Below are 19,679 nucleotides of genomic sequence, written 5' to 3' on the forward strand. Positions count from 1 at the left end.
AGATGGCGGCCGCCCCCGGCCGTGGGGGGGGGAAGCTTGTCGCGCTTGGTGACAACCCCAGGGCTGGAAAAGAGCTACGGCTTTAAGGAAATAAACAGTATATGGTGTAAATAAAGGAGAGGGAGGCGCCTCCTCGTCCAAGCGCCGCCTGCGCTCGCACAAGCCCCTCAAACACACGCTTGACAGCAGGTCGTCCCCCCCTTCCCTTCACAGACAGCGAAGGCAAAACCCAGCATCAGCCAGCCTCCGCCACCCCCTCCCTTTATCCCGAAAACAAGCATAACGGTGATTTGTTTTAAAAAATATGTCTTTAATCGCTGCACTGAGGAGAGCAAAGGGAGGAAGGGGCTCGTCCGAGATGGGGCAGTGGGGTTGTGGTGTGAGGAGGGGAGCAGCAGCCCCCTCGCCTCAGTCTGTGGACTCCAGCACGGACTCGCTGAGGGCCAAATCCCAGTAGTGCTCAGCGCTGTGCTTCTTAAAGTGCTCCCGTGCCATGTTCTCCGTGGGGCACTGCTTAAATTTCATTTCTCCAAAGCTGCGGTCCTTCGCTGTGCCCTGGGGGAGGAGAAAAGGGACCTTTTCCGACCCAACTCTGGGGGAAAGTCATGGGAAACACGGCTCCCAATGACTCGGGGTACCCGGGAATAAACCTTTTTTCAGGCTGACACGTGACTAAGGGGAGTACTGTGTGGGGGAGAGGCTCCTTGCCCTGCTCCAGCTCAAGAAACGCTACAGAAAGAGCCAGAGGAGCAGGTTTGCATCTGATCCAATGCCTCGGAACATCGGTTCTGCCTCAGCTGCTGTCAGACGGGGCTTGTTTCCCTCCAGCCTAAGCCCCCGTGTTGAACTACGCCCACCACTCACCTCCCAAACCAGAGAGCATTTGTTTGTTTTCTTAACGGACTCCTCATCGGACTCCTCATCATCTGAAGGAAAAAAAAAACCAAAACACTCAATCAAGCTATTTTTAGTCCTAAAGGCAGAAGAAGAGCGGCTTCACCACCCCCTCCACTCACACTATTACACTTACCCTCTCCCTTTGTGTTCGATGTTTGCTCGTCCCATTTTATTCGATGAAGCATAAGACGTTTGAATTTCTTCTGTGCTTTCGGGCCTGGGGAGAATCAAGACAGCGTTCACAAAAATTCCTTTAACTTTCAGTTTTTAGGAGGTTCTAAAAAGAGCAGAAGCCAAACGACGCCCTCAAACTCCCCATCATGCACAGCCAACCAGGCACAGCAAGCAAAGCGCGGCCAGGCCGACCCAGCACTAATATCCCCGGGATGGCCGAGCCTTTCCCGCATCCTTTGGCACAGCACTCAGCTCTCGGCCACCTCGGGATTTCCTGCTGCCAAACAGGCTCTTCAACACCTCACAAAAATCACTTAGAGCTGCGCAAACCATGAGGAACCACACCAGACTGAGAGCTGAGGCTTTCCTCGCTCTAAGCCATCTGCTCAGAGCATCAAGGATTCAAATCAAGTGCTTTTCCCTTCAGCATTGAAGGGTTTCCTAACTGGATTACAGTGTGCTCTCTGCAGTCAGCGCTAACCCCATTAGAACCGTAATTAAAGGACTTTCAAACAGCCTCCTTACTTCCTTGTCCTTCCATAACCCTCAGTCAACAATTTGCACAGTAATTTTTGCTAGAGGGAAGCTTTTGAACGCTATGCCGTGACCAAAAGCCTGCCTCAGAAGTCCTCACCTCCTTCTACCACGACCACGTTGACATCTTTGTGTAAAACCACCACGCCTGTTAAATACAGCTGACCAGCGTTCGCCTCGATTTTGAATTTTTTTGCTGGGTTGCTCAAGTTTCTGACCCTATGGGTAGGATAAAAAAAAAACCAACAAAACACATTTGTGGAAAAACAGAACTATTATCCCCAGCCATAAGAGCTCCCTGCAGTGCCTTGACTGGGCCCAGCATTTCCTCCTCCAGCTCCTCAGGGGCTTTATTCCCACCTCATTTGTTATCGGACCGCTCAGAGAGGCTGTGTCTGTCCCCTCCCATTCTCATTTCATTTAGATCTTGAAAGGTTCCCAATTTCTGGGTATTATCGTACCAGGTGAGCTCTGACAGCTGGGAAATGGCTCTCCTCACCAGAAACTTTAATCCCAGCTGAAGTGCTCCAAACCTGATGCATTTTTAATGCTCAGCTGCAATGGGATGAGTTAAGGACAGAGCTAATGGACATGACTTTTGGGACAGCGTAATTGCTACAGGCCGGGATTCTTTCATGCTTGATGAAAACCCGACGAGCGGGTGCACAGTCCTCCCACTGAAGGTTGCTCCTCTCCATCAGCACGTTTCTATAGGGCATTTGTCAGGTTTATTAAGAAAGAGACGTACGGCGAAGCATCCGCCGAGGGCGCCCAGCCCGGCGCTCACCTGTACACAGCTATGTGAACTCCCTGCGAGACGTCTTCTTTCAGCTTTTTAACCTTCTTCGCTTTTCGCTGTTCTGCCGTGAGCTTTCTCGCAGCATTTGCTTCTTCGTGAGCTCTAGATGCAAAGAGAGACGAAGCGATAAGCAAAACGCAGCCTACGGCGTACCCATTATGGCATCGCAACGGATCCTTCTCTTCCTAAGCACAGAACGTGTTCCACGGATCCCAAAGCAGCTGCAATTCTTGCCCATATTTCTGCCTGCACCTGCCTGAATTAGAAGCACGTGGGCTTTTTTCATCCAGTCCGATTCATTCTCGGTCACTTCCCTGAAAACATTCATTAGTAACAAGTGCGATAGTGATCATCATCGCAGTAAGAAACTCGTTTAATACAGGGTACGAGACCACCCTCCAGTGGCAAGAGCCGATCTCCAAGCCCCAGCTCCCCCCAGGCCTCGCGGAGGTTGTTCAAGGCAGCTGAAGCAGGCTACAAGAGCAACACGCAGAAAAATCACACTGTTCCTGCTTTCCTGCATCAGTTCAGGGCTTTCATTCTCTACAAAGGCAGCACCAGTGCTAAATCCATCTAAAAATGACAAAAAAACCCCAAAGGCACAACGAACCACCTACTTCTGTCTCTTCGCCATCTGTGCTCTAACGTGAGCTTCGACTTTTGTTGGGTCCTGAACAGCTTCCGTCCCCAGTACTCGCATCAAATTTGAAATTCTTACTGCAAGGGAAACGGGAGAGGAGCTGAGCGAGGCTCCTTCCGGAGCCCGGCCTGCCGACACGGTAGAGCACGGAAACACCAGGCACGTTTGCAGCCTCGTAAACCGACTGTAACGGGTCGGTATCGGATCACACCAACGCACAGATCCGGGCAATCCCACAGAGGCCGCGCTGCCTGCGGCATTCCCCAAAACACCCCACGCTTGGCCCAAGCCGCTGGTTTGACGGCTGAGGGCCCGCGTTAGCCCGCAGCTCTGCTCGCAGCCTGCCTGCCGCAGCCGTCATTTACCTTTGGGCTCTGGCGGTGGCATCAGGCCCAGCCTAACCTTCTCCTGCAGCTCCTTCTGGGCTTCTCTCCGAGTCTGTCGCCGTAATTTCTTCTGCTCTTTCTTAGTTAAATAAACCCCCAGGGTCACTGGTGTGTCACTGTCCACTGGGAGGAGAAACCAGGTGAGATAATCATAAATCTGCTTTTAAATAAGAGAAAATACTGCCTGCAACCGTTACACCCGTACCACGCTCCGTTACATCCACGCTTTATCCACAAACCCAACCTCTGCACCGCTGTTTGCACCAAACACAGAACCAGGAAAACGGGTTTTGGCTATTTTTTTGGTTTTACTGAAAAGTAAAATGCTCTGTGGTTATTTTATGTCCTTTCTTCAGGGCAAGAAGGTCAAACCCAACCTGCCGGAGATGAGGAGCTTGTGTGCGCACCGCTACCCTGGCGAGCAGAGAGCAGGCCATCGCAAGCTACTAGTAACCGCTACAGGGCTTATATCAAGGTTCCAAAAACAGGGCACAGACTCTCCCTCCCAATTTCAGCTATCTTTGCAGAGCTTTCCGACTTATCTTTGCACAATTTCTGCTCCTCACGGGAACAAGAGACACTGGGCTGCGGCGCTACAAGCCAGGGCTTGCGTGCCCTTTTGCCCCACCAAGCGCCAGTTGCTCCGAGTATTTGGTGTCTAATTTAATAGCAAGGTTGACCAAAAACTGGGGCAGTACCTGGCGGGTTGAGCTGCGCTGGGTGCTCGACGAGGTTTGTGATCCCAAAGTACTCATCTCTCTTTGAAGACGTTCCACCTTTTCTAGAAAGGAGAGAGTTGGGCGTCATTGCAAACCTCCCAGCCTGAATTCCTGCGTTCCCTTAAACACAAACCATGAGAAAAGAAAAAGAACAAAAAAGAGTAACGCTTCCCTCGGGCCAGCCGTGGCGGGTACGTGACACGCACAAATCCCTACCCGAAGCACAGATCAGAGCTTGATGTGCTGAAGGAGCCACGCGGTGACATAGTATTAATGCGTAGGTGTCTCCCCTGGTGGAATACCCACCCACATCTCACGGCTAGGAGGCAGGCTTCCCACAGCTCCGCCGTGAAGAACTTGTACAGAACACGCGCTCGTGCTTGAAAAAAACACCAAAACCGAACCACACCACCAACTTTTGGGCCAAAAAGATCCCTCTAGCTCCAGGGCAGTCACCTTTCTCAGTCGCTGGAGGAACAGCGACGAGGGAGACGGGCAGCTGCCTACCACCAGCCCCGAGAGAGACTTTGGGAGCAAACCTAGGGCCCACCCGAATCTCGGAGACGAGGGAGGTGGAATTCAATAGCTCAAGCACATACATCTGGCCCGATTCACCCAAGCACTCAACAAACCACCGTGTCACCCCCGAGAAGCTCCCCGAGCTTCCTCCTGCGGCAGAATGCAAAACCCAGCAAGGAAACTACTTACAAGTCGAGGCCGTTAGGGATGATGTAGGAGTCCCACCACTCTATCTCCGGGATCTCCCCCTCTTTCAGCTCCTTCTTCGGGGTAATAAGAGCCAACTTGGTGGAAGTGTGTATCCCCGTCTTCCTGGCAGCCTGAGAGATCTCTGCCTGCAGTTTTTCTAGCTGAGCCTGAGAACAAGGAGAGGAAAATGGCACATAAAGGTCATTCCAAGACAGCACAACCTCCAGGAAAAGCACAATACGTATGCACCTGCCGAATTATTTAGTGGGGTTTTTTAAAGCAATCTGAAGCAGGCCGCAGAAGAAACAACACAGTGCGTGACCGTGGAGTGCTTTTGCAGAAGCTCATAAACTCTCCAAAAATCCGGTCTTACTACTGAGCCTTCTAGGAGCATGGAGCGATCCCAAAGGAAAGTCTCCCTAGGCATCGTATCCCTGGGCTTTTCTGTCTAATGAAGCTGTTCTCTCCCCAGGAACTTGGGCATTTTACCAAGACTCCTTCAGAATTTCCACCTCTAAGGTGACCACCTCTGGGGAAAGAGCACTCGGCCAGAAAATTAACTATTCTCTTTGGAAATTTTCAATCTTTTTCCAAAAGATTTTGCCTTTCATCAGGTGAAGACAGCTGTAAGAGAACGCTTTCCACACACACGTTCTAATTTGGATCCCTGCCTTCCCGACAGGAATGGCGTTGACAGAAAAGTTTCACGTGACTTTACTGAAAAGCTTCTAAGTCAAAGCCAACACGGCATCCCTTCGCTTCCCAGGAGAGGAGAATCAACTCCCATCCCGAACCGAACCCTCACTTCCGTGCTGTCAGTTAGCATGGCAAGACCTCAAATACCTTCGTTCGCAACCTCTGGGCAATTTTCTCAAATTTGCCTTTTTCATGGAACTTAAAGGTGCGTTTCTGACGCTGGGCTGGGGTTATGGAGACCCGGGGGTCAAAGTAAGTGTTCGACTCCATATCTTCCGAGGGCTTTTCTTTAAGCTGTTGTTTGAACTGCTCTCTCTTCACAGCTCTGATGTTTGCTTTTAGGGTTGGCATGCGGTGAGTCAACTCAATCTCTTTACCAGTCGCATCAACAGTTCGGCCTTGCTCATCCAAGATCAGAGGCGTAGGCTTTGTCTGATCCTTCAGCTCCACTTTCCTGGCGGCAAGACGAGAAACATTGTGTTAAAACACGAGCGCGGCGTGAATTCAAAGGAAATGTCAGCCTTATTTCCACGGTAAGCACCAAACCAGCCCTCGTAACCTCAAATCCCAGTCCCGAAAGGACTCAATTCTCATGCGCGGAAGCTGGGAGTCTTACCCAAGGAAGGGGCAACCTCCTTTTTGCCTCTTTAATATTAAATTTGTTCCTTCAGGGGCCCTTAAGGCCACTGCTAAGGAAACCAACAGTACTGGAGAATCCTGTCAGGATTACACGGCAAACGGCAGGTACTCACGGCGGCGCGATGCCCATCGCGTGCAGGTTGGCCAGCCCCACCATGTTGGCGTTGCCGATGAGCCCTGGTTTCAAGGCCAGCTGAGCCTGGATTCGAGCCTGCAGCTCCGCAGCTTTCCTGGCCTTCTCAATGGCATCGTTCATGAACGTCGCGGCCTGCGAGGGCTGGATCGTGTTGCCGATGGGGAGACGTTCCGATTGGGATGAAGACGAAATTTTTGGCTGTTGACAGAGAAAGAAGTTTTGTCACGTGCCCGCTCTGGCACACCAACACGTCGTAGCTGAAACGGCGACCGCGGGGTTTGCCCGTTGCTTCCGGTACGTACCTGCGGTGTTGGAGGACTGATGAAACTGAGCTGCTTTTTCCTCTCTTCAATCTGCCGGGTGGCTGCCTCCATCATCTGTTTGATCTGTGGAAAGAAAATTGGACAGTGAGTTTTTCTTCCCTCTATCAGAAGGAGTCCTCAGCACCCTTTCACAGCTGCAAACGCATGCAAAGCCACCTTAGTGAGAAAAGAATTGTATCAAACCACTCTCCGATTAAACCAACAACCTCCAGCTGCAGAGGACGACGCTACCAGGGCAGGCACCCTCTACCAAGACCATTTTCTCCAGCTTAGTGGAATCGAACATCCAAACTTGTGTCCCTCAAAGCCTTCCCGTTATCGTCAGCCTAACGCACAAGCGGCAGCGAGCCTTGTGAAGTGAACGCAGGCAATGACCGCAGCAAACAAAGGACAGTCAAAAGCAACTTGCCATTTGCTTGCTCAGCTTGTGATACGAGTTACGATAAATGCTAAACCACGCTGGGATTCAAGATCTCAGCCGCGGGGCCCTGTGTTCCGGGCCAGAGCTCACGTAGCACAGCCGAGTTAGACTGACCTGGAGCTTGGTCAGCATCCCAGGGCTCTCTGACGGCGGGCCTGGGATCACCTCAGGCTCATCCTCAACCTCCTCAAATCGCGGTATGCGCCGCTTCTTGACGCCGGAAGATTCCTTGGAAACCTCAGAGTCATCACCAAACACATCCTAATGCAAAAGGAGAGAAAGAGAAAACTGTGGTTAAAACCAAAAGAGTTCTCCTTGCAGCCACTGTTTTTAGATGAGAAACCACTGCGCGGATCAGATCCGGCACCGTGCTGCGGTTCGGAGTTTCCAGGGCGGCACACGCAGGCTGATGTACCGGTAATCCCGTGTGAAGCCTGTGCCCTAGTCCCTCACCAGAGAAGCACCAATGATGATCCATCCAAGAGTCTGAAGGACAGGAGACATCACAGGGATGTGCCTGTGTAAAAGCCACCACGGTTCTCTCAGGTGGTCAATGTTGGGGTTTTTTTGGCACTGAGGAGATACAAGGTCTCGCTCAGCTACCCGGAGAGATGGAAAATAAGCCTGCCCACAAGCTGACCCAACTGGGATAAAATGGTTTTCATGTCTTCCGCCAACTTCAGAGGGTTTGGTGAAGGAAGCCGCGCTGTCCTACCACGTCCTCCCCAAAAGGAGGGTGCAGCCCCAGAACCGGGGCTGGCAGGGACCCCCGCGGCAAGCAGGGACCCCCACGGCATTGCCTCACGCTCCAACCCGGCCGATTCCAGCTCGGATCCAAAGACGCTGCGCTCAAACCGAGCCGCTCCGGAGAAGCACGGTTCGGAGAGCAGGCGGAACAACGACCGCGCTGAGGGACTCGCGTGCAGCGTGAGGGTCACAAAACAAGAGGCGAGGTGCGCTTGACGTGGGGGCTCTGTTCAAGCACGCCCCAGCTCGTGAGACTGCGGCTGTGGATTTCGTCTAGTCAGCGCCTGTTTTGGGTACGGCTAACTGGATTTGTCCGTGCGACTGGTGTTACTGTAGAGCGTGTGTGTGTGTGTGTGCGTGTGTGTGTCAAGGTGTTATTTGAAAAGAAAATATACACACCGGTTGTAAGCGTTAGTTGCAATCCCTTCTTCACTATAACGGTTCATATTCTACAAGGACACTTCCTCATCCAGACACAGGTACTTCTTGGAAAACCTACAAGTTCAAGAGAAAGGACTTGCCCATAGTATAAAGTGTGTAAACCGTTACGTTTTAGTTCCTGAAACTTCCCAAGCAACGACCTACCCCACAAGAGTTAACCAAGGAGAGCGCAGGCAGGCCTGGCGGCGCGCCGAAGACGGCTAACGTGACCAGTAAGCGGCATTCTGAATTAATCCACTGCTCGTTGCTACAAGATCTAAGCGGGCGAGCACAAAATCAACCCTAAAACCTGCACTGGGTTGGTGGGGGGTGGGCAGTCCGCAAGTACGACCGTGATCTGACAACCATCTCATGTTACAGGAGGGTCAGGACATGTCTAGATCTTGATGGAGGACCTCCAAGAAAGGTAATTCCCAAGAAAGGGTTGATGATTTGGCAGGCGGGACGCCCGTCCCCGCTCCAGGAGCCAAGAAGAGAGGATAGTTCTGCTCTGCCGCTTCCCAGCCCTGCTTTTGGGTTAGCTGGGAAGCCAAGAACACCGTTAACCGCCTGCGGTCCCGCGAGACACCCCGGCGGACGCTTTGCTGGAGAAGAATTGCCTACTCCGGCCCCATCCCTGCTCCGCTCTGCCAGCGCAAGATCCCCTCTGCCACGGGATGCTGCTCCTTCCCCCTGTCCTGCAGCACACTGGCCACGAGGAAGATGAGGGGACAAGACAGGCTGAAGGCGGGCACAACCCGGATTAAATTTGTGAAGAAAGGCGGGATCCACACGCCTCAGCGGTGCCACGGGGCTGCAAGAGTCACCCCGCCAGGCTGCAGCCTGCAATCCTGCTACCGCGAGGCCCTGAGCGGCGATGGGATTGACAACGTCCCTATCTCTCCGTCTCCCCGAGAGATCAAAAGCAAGAGGGTCGAGGGGAGCAGCGAGGATCCACCACCCTGGCTGAAACCTCGCTTTTCTACCAGCCCCGTGGCTGTGCCAGCCCAACATCCAAATTAAAGTGGAACCGCAGCATGGAAATACTTGAAAGACACTTCTTGGCACCTCTGTTGTGACCAAGAAAGGCTGAAGTCCTTTTAAGCTACCACCGCTCTCAGAGGGCTGGGAAACGTGAACCCAAACCTCTGCAGATCAGTAAATTGGGTTGCGCTGCTGCTCCCGGGCTGTACCGGCTCTGCGGGACGGAAGGCACCGTTCCCGAGCCGGCGAACGTACCCAGGCCTGGAGGAGACCCTTCTCCGGCAGCGGTTACAGCCTCAGCCAGACAGCGGGGGAGAAAAAGCAAGTTTCTAACAGAAATGAGGGAGCGACAGCAGCTGCCTTCCAACACACCTGAAGAGATCCAAATCCCGAGCAGGGTTATTCTATCTGAGGTTAAGTGCCGACTAGAACTGTCAGAGAAACAGATTGCCGTAAAATAGGAACCTCGGAAAAAGCGAAAGGCAACTTACTTTGCAAGCGGGGAGCAGCGCGGAGAGTAGCCCCTTTTAAACCCGGTATGCGAGTGATGGAAAAAATGCAATTCCAGAAGATGGCGAGTAAAGTCTTCAAGAGAAGAAAGGAGGTGAAAACAGGTTTGGTCGCACGAGACTTCCACCATCCCAGACAAACGTTAGGTGGGAGAAACACCAGAGAGCTGGTAAATCCCTGCCGTAATTAACCTTGTGCTACGACGGGGCTTGTTAAAAACCACCCTCTGTTGATTCCGGATGGGGGAAAAAAAAAAAAAAAAAAGAGAATGGAAACCCACCAGATCACCCACCGCAGAGCCCCGCTCGCCCGCTGACGGGGAGAGGCGCTGGCAGAGCAAAACGCAGCGCCTCTGGGCAAGGAAGAGCAACGGGGATGTCGCCGGGAGCACCTACCCCCGCCTCCCAGCTGAAAACACAGCCCCGCCAATGCAAGGGTGAAGAGCGCGGAAGAAAAACGGGAGAGGTGGAGCGTTTGTGACGTTATTCCGCTGCACGAGCCTGGCAGGGATGGTTAAAGACGTGAAAAGGCCAAGCTTCCACCTCAGCCGCCACCGAGGACAGCGTGGCGCTACCTCGTCCGAAGGTAAAGAGAACCGAAAGGTAAAGGCTCACACACTTCGTCATGGAGAAGGGTCTTTTCTCTTGAACTTTTAAGCAGTACGAGATGTACCTCTCTGGAAGAGGAAAGTGTGGCAGAGTACCGGTGCTGCCTCCACGGCCACCAACGACAGAGAAAAATAAAATAAAAAAAAAAAGAACCAAACCAAAAAGCAATCAATAATCAATAATCACCTTCAACTCTCGCTTCCGGTTCCGGTCGCTGTTGGATTTGGAGTGCCTGGAGCTTCGGCCTTCCTCCACCGCTTCAAAGAGCTTGTCTACAAATCGCAGGGTGGAATCGTCAAGAAAAGGCTTGAGGTGGTCTGGAAAAGAGAAGTCGCCGCGTAAATGGCAAGAACTCGCCGCTCGGGGCGAGGAGGAGGACGGAGAATTCGCAGAGGCTTCCGCGGAGTTGCAAAACGCTTATTTAAAGGTGGATTTAACCCTGCTGACACGGCGGGGCCTGCGGCCTGGGCGCCGAGGCCTCCGGGATCCGCGGATCCTGCTCTCAGAGCATCACACTCGGAAGGGTTAAGGCAGTCCAGGCCTCGGCTAGAAAAAATTAGGGCTCTAATGGTCAGAATCCCCTCCATGGGTTAAATTCTCATTCTCAACTCCTTTGGGGGGGGGGAAAGAGGCCTTAAATTCCATTTTAACGGAAGTTTTTGTAACGGTTTTTGTAACATATTCCAAGGCTTTTGATCGCGTCTCACCTGCCTGCGTGGATTTGCGTAGGTACTCACCTCCGCCTCACCGAGCCTGGGTCAGAATCACCCCCGCGTACGCTCGAGAGCTTCCAGCTTTGAGGGGGGTTTGTTTGTTTTATAAAACTAACTCAACACAGACCCAATTTCACGCCTGCAAGGACGGTGTTTGCCCCCCTCCCCCCCCAGACACTGCCAGCGGCGACAGCACCCCAACCTGCCGCGCAGCTCAGCGTCAGGTCAGGCTTCTGGGAACAGAGGGAGCGAGTTTAAATCTGATTTGAGGCTGTTTCAAGGCTATTTGAGGCTTTGTGTGCACCTATTTTCTCTGTTGAAGGGCCTGGCGGCCTCTACGACGAGCCGCAGGGGCAGGGGTGGAGCCCACGGGACGTACCGGCTGCTTTCTTTTTGTCCATGCCCTTCCCGACGCAGTTCAGCGCTGCGGTGACCACGGTGGGCTCCGAGAAGCCCAGGACTCGCTTCACCGTCTTCTCGATCCATGGTTTCAGCTCATCCAGTTCCCTTTTGGAGAGCGACATCTTTGCCAGGAGCTGAACTGAATTCTGTTGCTCGTACCTGTAAATACGACAAGAAAACCACAGGCTAGTAAAATAAAGCACCAGATTTTCGCTGCTTCGGTGATTTCTCCTTCCTGAGCAAGCGGTGAAAGCTCTCGGAGAGGCCTTTTGCTCCCTTATTTTTAAAACACAAGCTGAAATTAGACAAACCACGTGCGCAGGAAGGGCCTCGGCAGCGAGGAGCCCGCGACCCGAGCAGTTGAGACGCAGCATCAGGGCCCGCCAACGGAAATCTCGGGGCGTCCCTCCACGCCTCGGCTTCTCTCCGAACTCCTCCCAGTCCTTTTGCACGGCTGCTAGGCCGGTTACCCGCACCTCCAGACCCGCACACCCGCGCTCGATAGTTTCAGAAGAGCAACCCCAAGCCCACCTCACTAAACGTCGGCTAAACGACGCTTCGGGCAGACACAGAAGACCCTCACACGCGCCACTTCGCCCATACTTCAAAACTCAGCACGTGCCTGGCGGCCTCCGCTGTTTAAACCCACGGGCGCGGCTGGCAAAGCCAAAATTTCACGTATTTTTCCCATTTTCACAGCAAAAAACAACTCAGCGGTGATCGTTAGCGGTTCTCACGCCGTGTCGGGCACGGCCTGCAGACGCGAGAACGTTTAATTACGCGCCCGGGCTCCCTAATCTGATTTGGAAACCAAGTCTCCTTTATCTGGAAACAGGAGAAAATCTTCTTAAGGAAATATGTTTGACCTCGGCCTTTCTTCCCCACAGGAAAAAGCCTCGACGTTAACGTGAGTTTTTTTTAACAGAAATCCCATCAAATACCGTTATCGTGCCTGAAATTGAGGATTAAGAGCCTGAGCGTTAGCCCTAACGAAGCATTACTCGATTTGGGAGCCAAGACATATAAATCGACAGCTTTAAAGTGGCGACGAGGGGGCCCGCGGCGAGCTCTTACCTCTCCGCGGCCAAAACCCTCCAAACCTTCGCCATCTTTTGCTTTTCACAGACAATTTCTCAAGAGATTTATTAAAAAGTAGCATCAAATCCAGCCCGAAGGACATTTATTATTACAGAATTTCACCTCTAAGTTCTACCTTTGCAACATATTGATGCTCCGGGACAAAGCCAGAGGTCGAAGGTGAGTGGAAATCGTTAATTACTGCGCTGACACATCAACAGCTCCGTGCAGGCGTGGTATTAAATACAGAACTTTGGTAATTAGCGCTTCTTTTAAACTCTAGATTAATCTTAAACTTCTGTATTACCGTACTAGGGATAATACGTGACACATTTAACGGTGTTTTCCCTCAGAACACCGGGAGAGCTGACGCCGTTCGGTGTCTGGAGGGACCCGGGGCTCGGCCCGTGGGGGCTGCTGGCGCGCAGCGAGGCACCCGGGAGGAAACTCCGCCTACGGGGGGGCTTGTATTATAGATATATATATACATATTTAGGCACTAACCGTCTGCGCTACGCTGCTCCCCGGAGCGGCGGGGCCCCGCGCCCGGTGCTCCCGCGGCGCTGTCCGGGGACGAACTGCTTCTTTTAGAGAGAAAAAGAAAAGATTTTGGGTTCGTTGCCTCAAACTCGCCCGCCTGAGGTCGGAATTCCCGGCGAGGCGCCCGCGGGTGCCCCATGGCAAGGACGCGCCTTCCCGCGCCGAAGCCGGTGCCGGGGATCCCCGGCGGCCCCCGCGGCCGGTACCGACGGGGCCCGGACACCTCCCGCTTCCCGCCACTACCGGGGGCGGCGGCTTCGTGCGGCCCGGAGGAAGCCGCGCTGCCCCCGCCGGCCGCTCCCCGCTCCCGGTGCGGCGGAACGACGGCGGCGAAGCGCTCCGCGGCGGCGGGGCCGGCGCCCGGTCACGGGGCCGCCTCAGGCGCGGCCTCCCCGGTACCGCCGTTCCCCCGGCCGCGTCCTCTCCCTCCCGCCGCCCCCCCCCAGGCGCCCGCCGCCCCCCCCGGGCCCCCCCGTCCCTCACCGGCGCGCGCGGCGCGGGGCGCGGCCCCGGTAGGCCCCGGCCCGGTCAGCGGCGGGCCCTGACGGCGACGGCACGTCGGGGCGGAAGCGGAAACGGCCCGTGCGGCGCCTGCGCGTGCGGTGGCGCGTGCGGTGACGGGAAGGAGGAGGGTGGGGCTGAACGAGAAAGAGGCGGGGACGCAAAGGAGGGGCGGGGACGTGTGGGGAAAAGGGGCGGGGCAGGCAGAAGAGAAGCAGGGCGTGCATGGAAGGGGCGGGGCATGCAGATGAGGGACTGTGTAGGGGAAGGGGCGGGGCCCGTGGGGCATGCAGGTAAGGTGCTGTGCATGGAGAAAGGGGCGGGGCATGCAGATGGAGGCACTGCGTGTCTGGAAAGGGGCGTGGTATATAGGAAAATGGGGCGGGATATGCATATTAGGGGCGGGGCGTGGAGGGAAAGCAGCTGCGGGTGAGGGCAGTGAGACAAGGAAAGGGGTGGGGCATGCAGATGAGAACCAGTGAGTTAATGGAAAGGGGCGGGGCATACATATGAGGGGGCGGGGTATGTAGGGAAAGGAGCAGGCATGCAGATGAGGAGGCAGGGCATATAAGAAAAGGGGCGGGACATGCAGGGAAATGGGCGGGACATACCCCCAGCACCACCCACACCACATGACTGGAGACACACCCCCTCCCCCCCTTTTCCCACCCATGGGAACCCCTGTCCAGTCCCATCCCACACACCCCCCATCAGCCATCATTAATTAACACGAAATTAAATCGCCACCAGAGGGGAGGGGCCTTTATTGAGGGGGGGCGCCCCTAGCAGCCTGCCCAGGGGTCCTGCCGGCTGCCCCGTGCCAGGAAGGCGATCTTCCGCCCCATCTCGGCGTTGTAGACCTGCCGGCACGCCTCGTACGCCAACCGCTGCCGCCGCCGGCACGGCTTCTCGTAGTACCGCCGCCGCCGCACCACCTCCACCAGGCCGTCCTGCGAGAGGATCCTGCGGGGGGGGGAGGAGGAGGAGGAGGAGGAAGGGGGAGAGAAGAAGTGAGACACCCCGCTTTCTGTGGCTGCGGTCCCGGAGCTGAAGCCTTTCCACGGCAAGGGTTTGGCAGCTGCAGGGTGGATCCTGTGAGGAGCTGCTTGCAGCTTCTCTCCACACCTTATGGAGCCAAGGGTGGCCGGCTCCGGCACAGACGCACCACCCGCCATGGCTGAGCCGGCACTGGAACTGCCGCTGGGGCAATGGATTCGGGAAAGGGAGGGGAAAAAACCTCCTGGAAGAAGGAGGAGCTGCACAGAGGAGTGAGAAAATGGGAGAGGAAGAGCCCTGTAGGCACTGAGGAGGGAGGAGGAGGACCATGGTGAGGCAGGCCAGGCTCCTGCGGTCCGTGGGGATCCTGCACTGGAGCAGGAGGACGCTCTGAAGGAGGCCAGGACCCTGCAAGGGACTGACATTTCCAAAGGCCTTCGGCCTCCCCAGCTGGTTCTCCTCATCCTCCGTCCCCCTGCGGCAAGCCGAGGGTAAAAAGGGCACTCCTCATCATCCTCAGAGCTTCGTTAAGCCAGGACAAACAAAGGTAGGGTCATCTTCCTCCTCCTCCTCCGCTGCCCCTGCGAGGAGCCGTCACCGGCGGCACCGCCTGGTTTTGCGCCAATTTGGTTTTTTTAATTCATTTTAATTAAATTTGCATCTGAAGAGGGAGAGCGGGCAGGAAAAGCCCTCCCGTCGCCATCTGCGCTTTAGTATAGAGAAAACCCCTAAAGATGTACGTTTTGAACCCAATTTGGGGGGTGAACTGGAACGGGAAGTCCCCGCGGCTGCAGCACGGGGTGGGGGGGTCAGGAGGGCCTCAACCGGTGACTAATTACACCTGGTTTAATTAGTCCAATTGTTGCATCCTCAAGTGGACGGTCCTGCGGGACCCTGCGGCCGGACGCAGCTCGGGAGCCCCGGCACGGCCCCGGTGTGTCCCCCCAACCCCCCAAGGGACCCCCCCTCACCTGTTGAGGGCCCCATAGGCCGCCTCTACGTTGCCGTTCTGCACCATGACGGTCCGGCCCACGAACCGGAGGTGATTCGCCATGGCGGCGGCTGCGGGACCGGGAAGGGAAGCGGGGGGAAACACGGGTGGGACGGGGCGGCCCCGGGCCCCGCAACCGCGGCGGGGCGGATCTTCCCCCCCACCTCCTACTGCGGGACCCGGTAGGGCCCGGTCCCCCCCTGCAGGGTCCCGGTGGATGCACCCCCCCCATCCGCCCCCGTAGGGTCCCCGAAGGGTCCCGATAGGACCCGGCACCCACCCTGCCCCGAAGGGTCCCGGTAAGGTTTCCCCCCCACCCCCGAAAGGTCCCGGTCCCTCGGCCGCTCCACTCACTGTCCCAACAACCCGGAACCGGAAGTGCTTCCCCGCACCGGAAATGGCTCCCGGTACCGGAAGTAGCTCCCGGTGCCGCGGCGGGAACTGGGGGGGGAGATGGGGGTTACGGAGCCGGGATCGGGGGGGGGTGTCAAGGCTTAGGGTGCGGGTCACGGGGTGGGACCTGGAGGGGGGGGGCGGGTCCGACAACCCCCTGGGGGACAGAGGACACCGGTACCGGGTGGCCCCGGCCGCTCCCGCGGCGTTTATTGCTTCCAGCAGGGCCGGGGGTAGGGGGGGACACAAACGACCCCCTCCCCCCATCCCCCAAACCGCCACGCAGGGGGAGGGGACACGGGCCCGGCGGGGGGGCCAGCCCCCCGCCCCGTGTCCCCTCCCCCCCGTATCCCCGCCCCCCCCCCCGCCGTGCACCAAGGCACGACTCCTCCCCCCCCCGGGGGAGGGGGCTTCGCTCAGGCGAAGGCACACGCACCCCCCCCCAATCCCCGGAGTTTTGGGGCTCCCCGGGGGGGTCTCGGCCCCCCCCCCCCGCCCGCCCGCAGGTCGAACCGTCCACAATATTTAAAAAAAAAAAAAAATCCAAAAAAGGCAAAACCCAAGAAAACGAAGAGAAAAAGCCGGGGAGGGGGGCCGGGTTGTCACGCATCCGGCGCCGGGGGGGACACGGGGGGCCCGGTCTGGTCAGAGCGGTGGGTTTTGGGGTGCCCCCCCCGGCGCGCCGTCCCGGCGGGGGTGGCAGCGGCGGGGGTGTCTGCAGGCGGGCGGCGGCAGCGGGGCGCTCCGGGGGGGCCGGCGGGGGGGCGGCGGCGGAGGAGGAGGAGGGCGGCAGAAGCGGGGGTCGGATCTTGGGGGGGTTTTGGGGCGACGTGGGGGAACCAGAGCCTCAACATCCCCTCGACCTGCAGCAGCGTCCCCAGGTACCGCGCCCTGGGGTGGGGGGGGCAGAAAGCACCTGTCACCCTGCTGCGGGGGGGGAGGGGAGATGGGACACCCCGCCATGGGGTGCCCCCCCCTTCCCCCCCCCAGCTCCAGGGACCCTTGGGGTGACGCTCACCCCATTTCAGGCTTCTGCAGGACCCCGATGATCCGCTGGATCCGATCCATGGCCACGCTCTGCTGGAAGCTGCTCAGCCCTGGGGAACCCCAAAACCGGGTGAGTCCCCCTCGGGGGGGGGGGGAAGGGGGGAAGGGGGTGCAGGGTTTGGGGTGGGGGGAGGTGCCCACCTCGGTCGTATCGCCCCCGCTTCAGCCCCTCCAGCAGCTCCGCCAGCGGCCGGATGAAACCCCGCAGCTCCTGGCACTGCGAGGAAGAGGAGGAAGATGATGGTGGCTTGATGTAGAACAGGGAAGGGGGTGTCACCCCCCTCCCCACTTTCCCTTCCCCCCCCCCCCGCACCCCATTTCAGGTGGGGAAACTGAGGCAGAGCCGTGCAGAGATGCATTTTAAGGGGCCAAACACTGCGCCCCCCGCCCCCCTCACCCCCCCTGCTGGGTTTGGGGCCGCTCTTTCATTTTACTACCAAAAACTCACTTTTTGGGCAAAAAGGCGGTCGCCATCGCTGGGGGGGGCACCCCCCCCGTCCCCCTTGCGGGGTCGTTTCGGGGGGCGATTCGGTGATGAGGGGGGCGATTCAGGGGGGGCTCTGTCTGGCCGTTTGCGGCTCCGTTCGGGTTTGGGGGGGTCTGTGGGGGGTCCCCCTGCTTCGGCCTCACTGTCGGAGGGACCCCCCGGGCTGGGGGTGGGGGAGCCGCAGGAGCAGGCGCGGGCGGGGGGCTCCATGGTGGGGGGGGCCCCCCCGGCGGAGCCACTCCCGGGGTTCAGCTCCGGTGTCGCCCGGCTGAGGCTGCCTGCGGGGAGGGAGGGAGAAAAGAGGGCAAAAAATGGGGAAATTGGGAAATAAATGAAAAGCAGAGAAAATGCCGCGTGTATGTGCCCCCCACCCCCTGCAGCAGCACCTCTTGGCATGGGGGGGGGGGGGGTGCAGGAACCCACCTGGGACCGGGACCCCCCACCCAGCATGGGCCCCTCCCACAGCCGGTGCTCAGGATCCCCCCACCCAGGAGCAAGCCCCCCCCTCTCCCAGTACCCCCACCCCGTCCCAGGACCCGCCCCCTCCAGGCCCCCACCCCGCCGGCACCGGGACCCGCCCCCCCCGGACACCCCGCATCCGTAGAACAGTGACTCCCCCCCCCCCCAGGACTGATACCCCCCCCCCCATGACCAGGACCCCACCCCCAGCACCAGGAGCCCCCACCCCCAGGACCTTCACCTGAGGTGCGGACCCCCACCACGGGGACCCCCCCTAACCAGGACCGGGACCCCCCCACCCAGGGCGGAGCCCCGGGACCCTCCATTTGCCACCGGGACCCCCATACCCCGGACACGCCCCCCCCAGCCCCAGGACCCCCCACCGGGCCCGGCCACCCCGGGTCCCACCTGCTCCCGGCTGCGGCAGCGCTGGCGTCCCCGTCCCGGTGCCCGTGTCCCGGTCGGTGCCGGTGTCCCGGTGCCGGTATCGCTGTCCCGGTCCCGGTGCCTCAGTGCCGGTGCCAGTGTCCCGCCGCCCCGCTGCCGCTGTCTCGGTGCCGGTGCCCCGGATTCGCTGTCCCCGTCCCGGTGCCTCAGTCCCGGTATCGGTGTCCCGGTGCCGCCGTCCCCGTCCCGTCCCGGTGCCGGTTCCGCCCCGGCTGCGGCGGCCCCACGCGGACACGTGCGCGGCCGCACGTGCCTCCCGCTGAGCCCCGCCCCCGCCGCGCCCCCATTGGCCGCCTCTCCCCGGCAGCGGGCGGAGACCTCGCCGCCCCGCCCCGCCCCCTCGCTCCCGTTGGCCCGAGCCGCTGCCGGCGCTGCCCAATGCGGAGGCCGCCCCGCGCTGATTGGCCGGGAGGGTTTGGGGATGGTGGTGGGGGAGCAGCGGCCACGCCCCCTCCATGTGGCGACGCGGACACAGCGCCCCCCGGCGGGCGGGACGGGGTCACGGGGCTCCGCGCGAGGCAGGGGGTGGGCACGAGGGGCCGCCCCCACCCCCCGCCAATGGGCGGTGGCCTCGGCCGCGCGTCACTCCCGGCGCGGCCAATGGGAGGAGGGCGGCCTCGCTTCGGCGCCGTTACATAATGGAGAGGGCGGGCGCGTGGGCCCCCACGTGGTGGAGGGGGCGCGCGTCTGGGTGATGTCAGCGCGCGCGCGCGCGGGGAGGAGGGCGCTGGCCGGGCGCCCTGGGCGCGCGCTCCTGTCAGCGGCCCCGCCCGGGGGAGGGGCGAGGGTGGGAAAGGGGGCGGGGCTGAGAGAGAGGGGCGGGGCTGGGGAAGAGGAGGCGGAGTGAGGGGACCTCGTGCAGGATCCGGCCCCGCCCCAGGGTCCCCCTCAAGGCCCCCGGCCCCGCCCAGCTCAGGGTCCCCCCCAGCCCCTCACAGCACCCCCAGCCCCCCCCAAATCCCCACCCCAGCCCCTCCCAGGCCCCCCCCCGCCCCGCGGATGGCCCCTCCATCCCTCCCCGTCCCCCCAGTATTTAAGGCCGGGCCAGCAGCCCCCGGCCCCCCCCACACCCCCCGCCATGCTGCGAGCCCTGCTGCTGCTGGGGGGCCTGGCCCCCGCCCTGCCCGCCGGTGAGTGCCCACCCCGCCCCCGCAGGCACTCACCCCGAGTCCCGGGAGCGGGACCCCCTTTGGGGTGCACCCGCCAGCACCCACAGGGGCCCCCGGGGAGCCCAGCCGAACTGCGGCCCCCCCCCGGCTCCCAACACCTCTGCTCTCCCTCCACA

General features: G+C 58.9%; 3 protein-coding genes across 6 annotated transcripts; all 3 read right to left on the bottom strand.

The window, feature by feature from the left end:
* Nucleotides 1-289: 289 nt before the first annotated feature.
* PRPF3 (pre-mRNA processing factor 3) lies at nt 290-13,680 on the bottom strand. Of its 4 annotated transcripts, none has more exons than XM_064475118.1 (17): nt 13,557-13,572; nt 13,038-13,117; nt 11,434-11,615; nt 10,528-10,658; nt 7,187-7,333; nt 6,631-6,714; nt 6,306-6,526; nt 5,701-6,007; nt 4,858-5,024; nt 4,129-4,211; nt 3,410-3,553; nt 3,022-3,121; nt 2,393-2,506; nt 1,706-1,824; nt 1,031-1,114; nt 865-926; nt 290-555 (listed from the first exon to the last, which is right to left on the bottom strand). In XM_064475118.1, the coding sequence occupies exons 3-17, from the start codon at nt 11,576-11,578 to the stop codon at nt 409-411; spliced, it is 2,055 nt and encodes a 684-aa protein (XP_064331188.1). In that variant the 5' UTR covers nt 11,579-11,615; nt 13,038-13,117; nt 13,557-13,572; the 3' UTR covers nt 290-408. The 4 variants fall into 4 exon arrangements, with proteins under 4 accessions (XP_064331188.1, XP_064331189.1, XP_064331190.1 ...); XM_064475119.1 differs by lacking the exon at nt 13,557-13,572 and adding an exon at nt 12,171-12,281 and having other exon boundaries at nt 13,038-13,115; XM_064475120.1 differs by lacking the exon at nt 13,557-13,572 and adding an exon at nt 12,164-12,281 and having other exon boundaries at nt 11,434-11,608; nt 13,038-13,115.
* A 629-nt stretch (nt 13,681-14,309) lies between these two features.
* On the bottom strand, nt 14,310-16,000 carry MRPS21 (mitochondrial ribosomal protein S21). Its single transcript, XM_064475230.1, has 3 exons — nt 15,916-16,000; nt 15,542-15,632; nt 14,310-14,537 (listed from the first exon to the last, which is right to left on the bottom strand). Exons 2-3 carry the CDS (start codon nt 15,622-15,624, stop codon nt 14,357-14,359), a joined length of 264 nt encoding a protein of 87 aa, XP_064331300.1. The 5' UTR covers nt 15,625-15,632; nt 15,916-16,000; the 3' UTR covers nt 14,310-14,356.
* Nucleotides 16,001-16,052: 52 nt separating this feature from the next.
* On the bottom strand, nt 16,053-19,298 carry CIART (circadian associated repressor of transcription). The gene is made up of 5 exons (XM_064475222.1): nt 18,356-19,298; nt 17,450-17,766; nt 17,143-17,218; nt 16,973-17,051; nt 16,053-16,845 (listed from the first exon to the last, which is right to left on the bottom strand). The coding sequence occupies exons 1-5, from the start codon at nt 18,849-18,851 to the stop codon at nt 16,557-16,559; spliced, it is 1,257 nt and encodes a 418-aa protein (XP_064331292.1). The 5' UTR covers nt 18,852-19,298; the 3' UTR covers nt 16,053-16,556.
* Nucleotides 19,299-19,679: the final 381 nt, after the last annotated feature.

The sequence above is a fragment of the Phalacrocorax carbo genome, chromosome 28 (genome assembly GCF_963921805.1).
Source record: "Phalacrocorax carbo chromosome 28, bPhaCar2.1, whole genome shotgun sequence".
Lineage (NCBI taxonomy): Eukaryota > Metazoa > Chordata > Aves > Suliformes > Phalacrocoracidae > Phalacrocorax > Phalacrocorax carbo.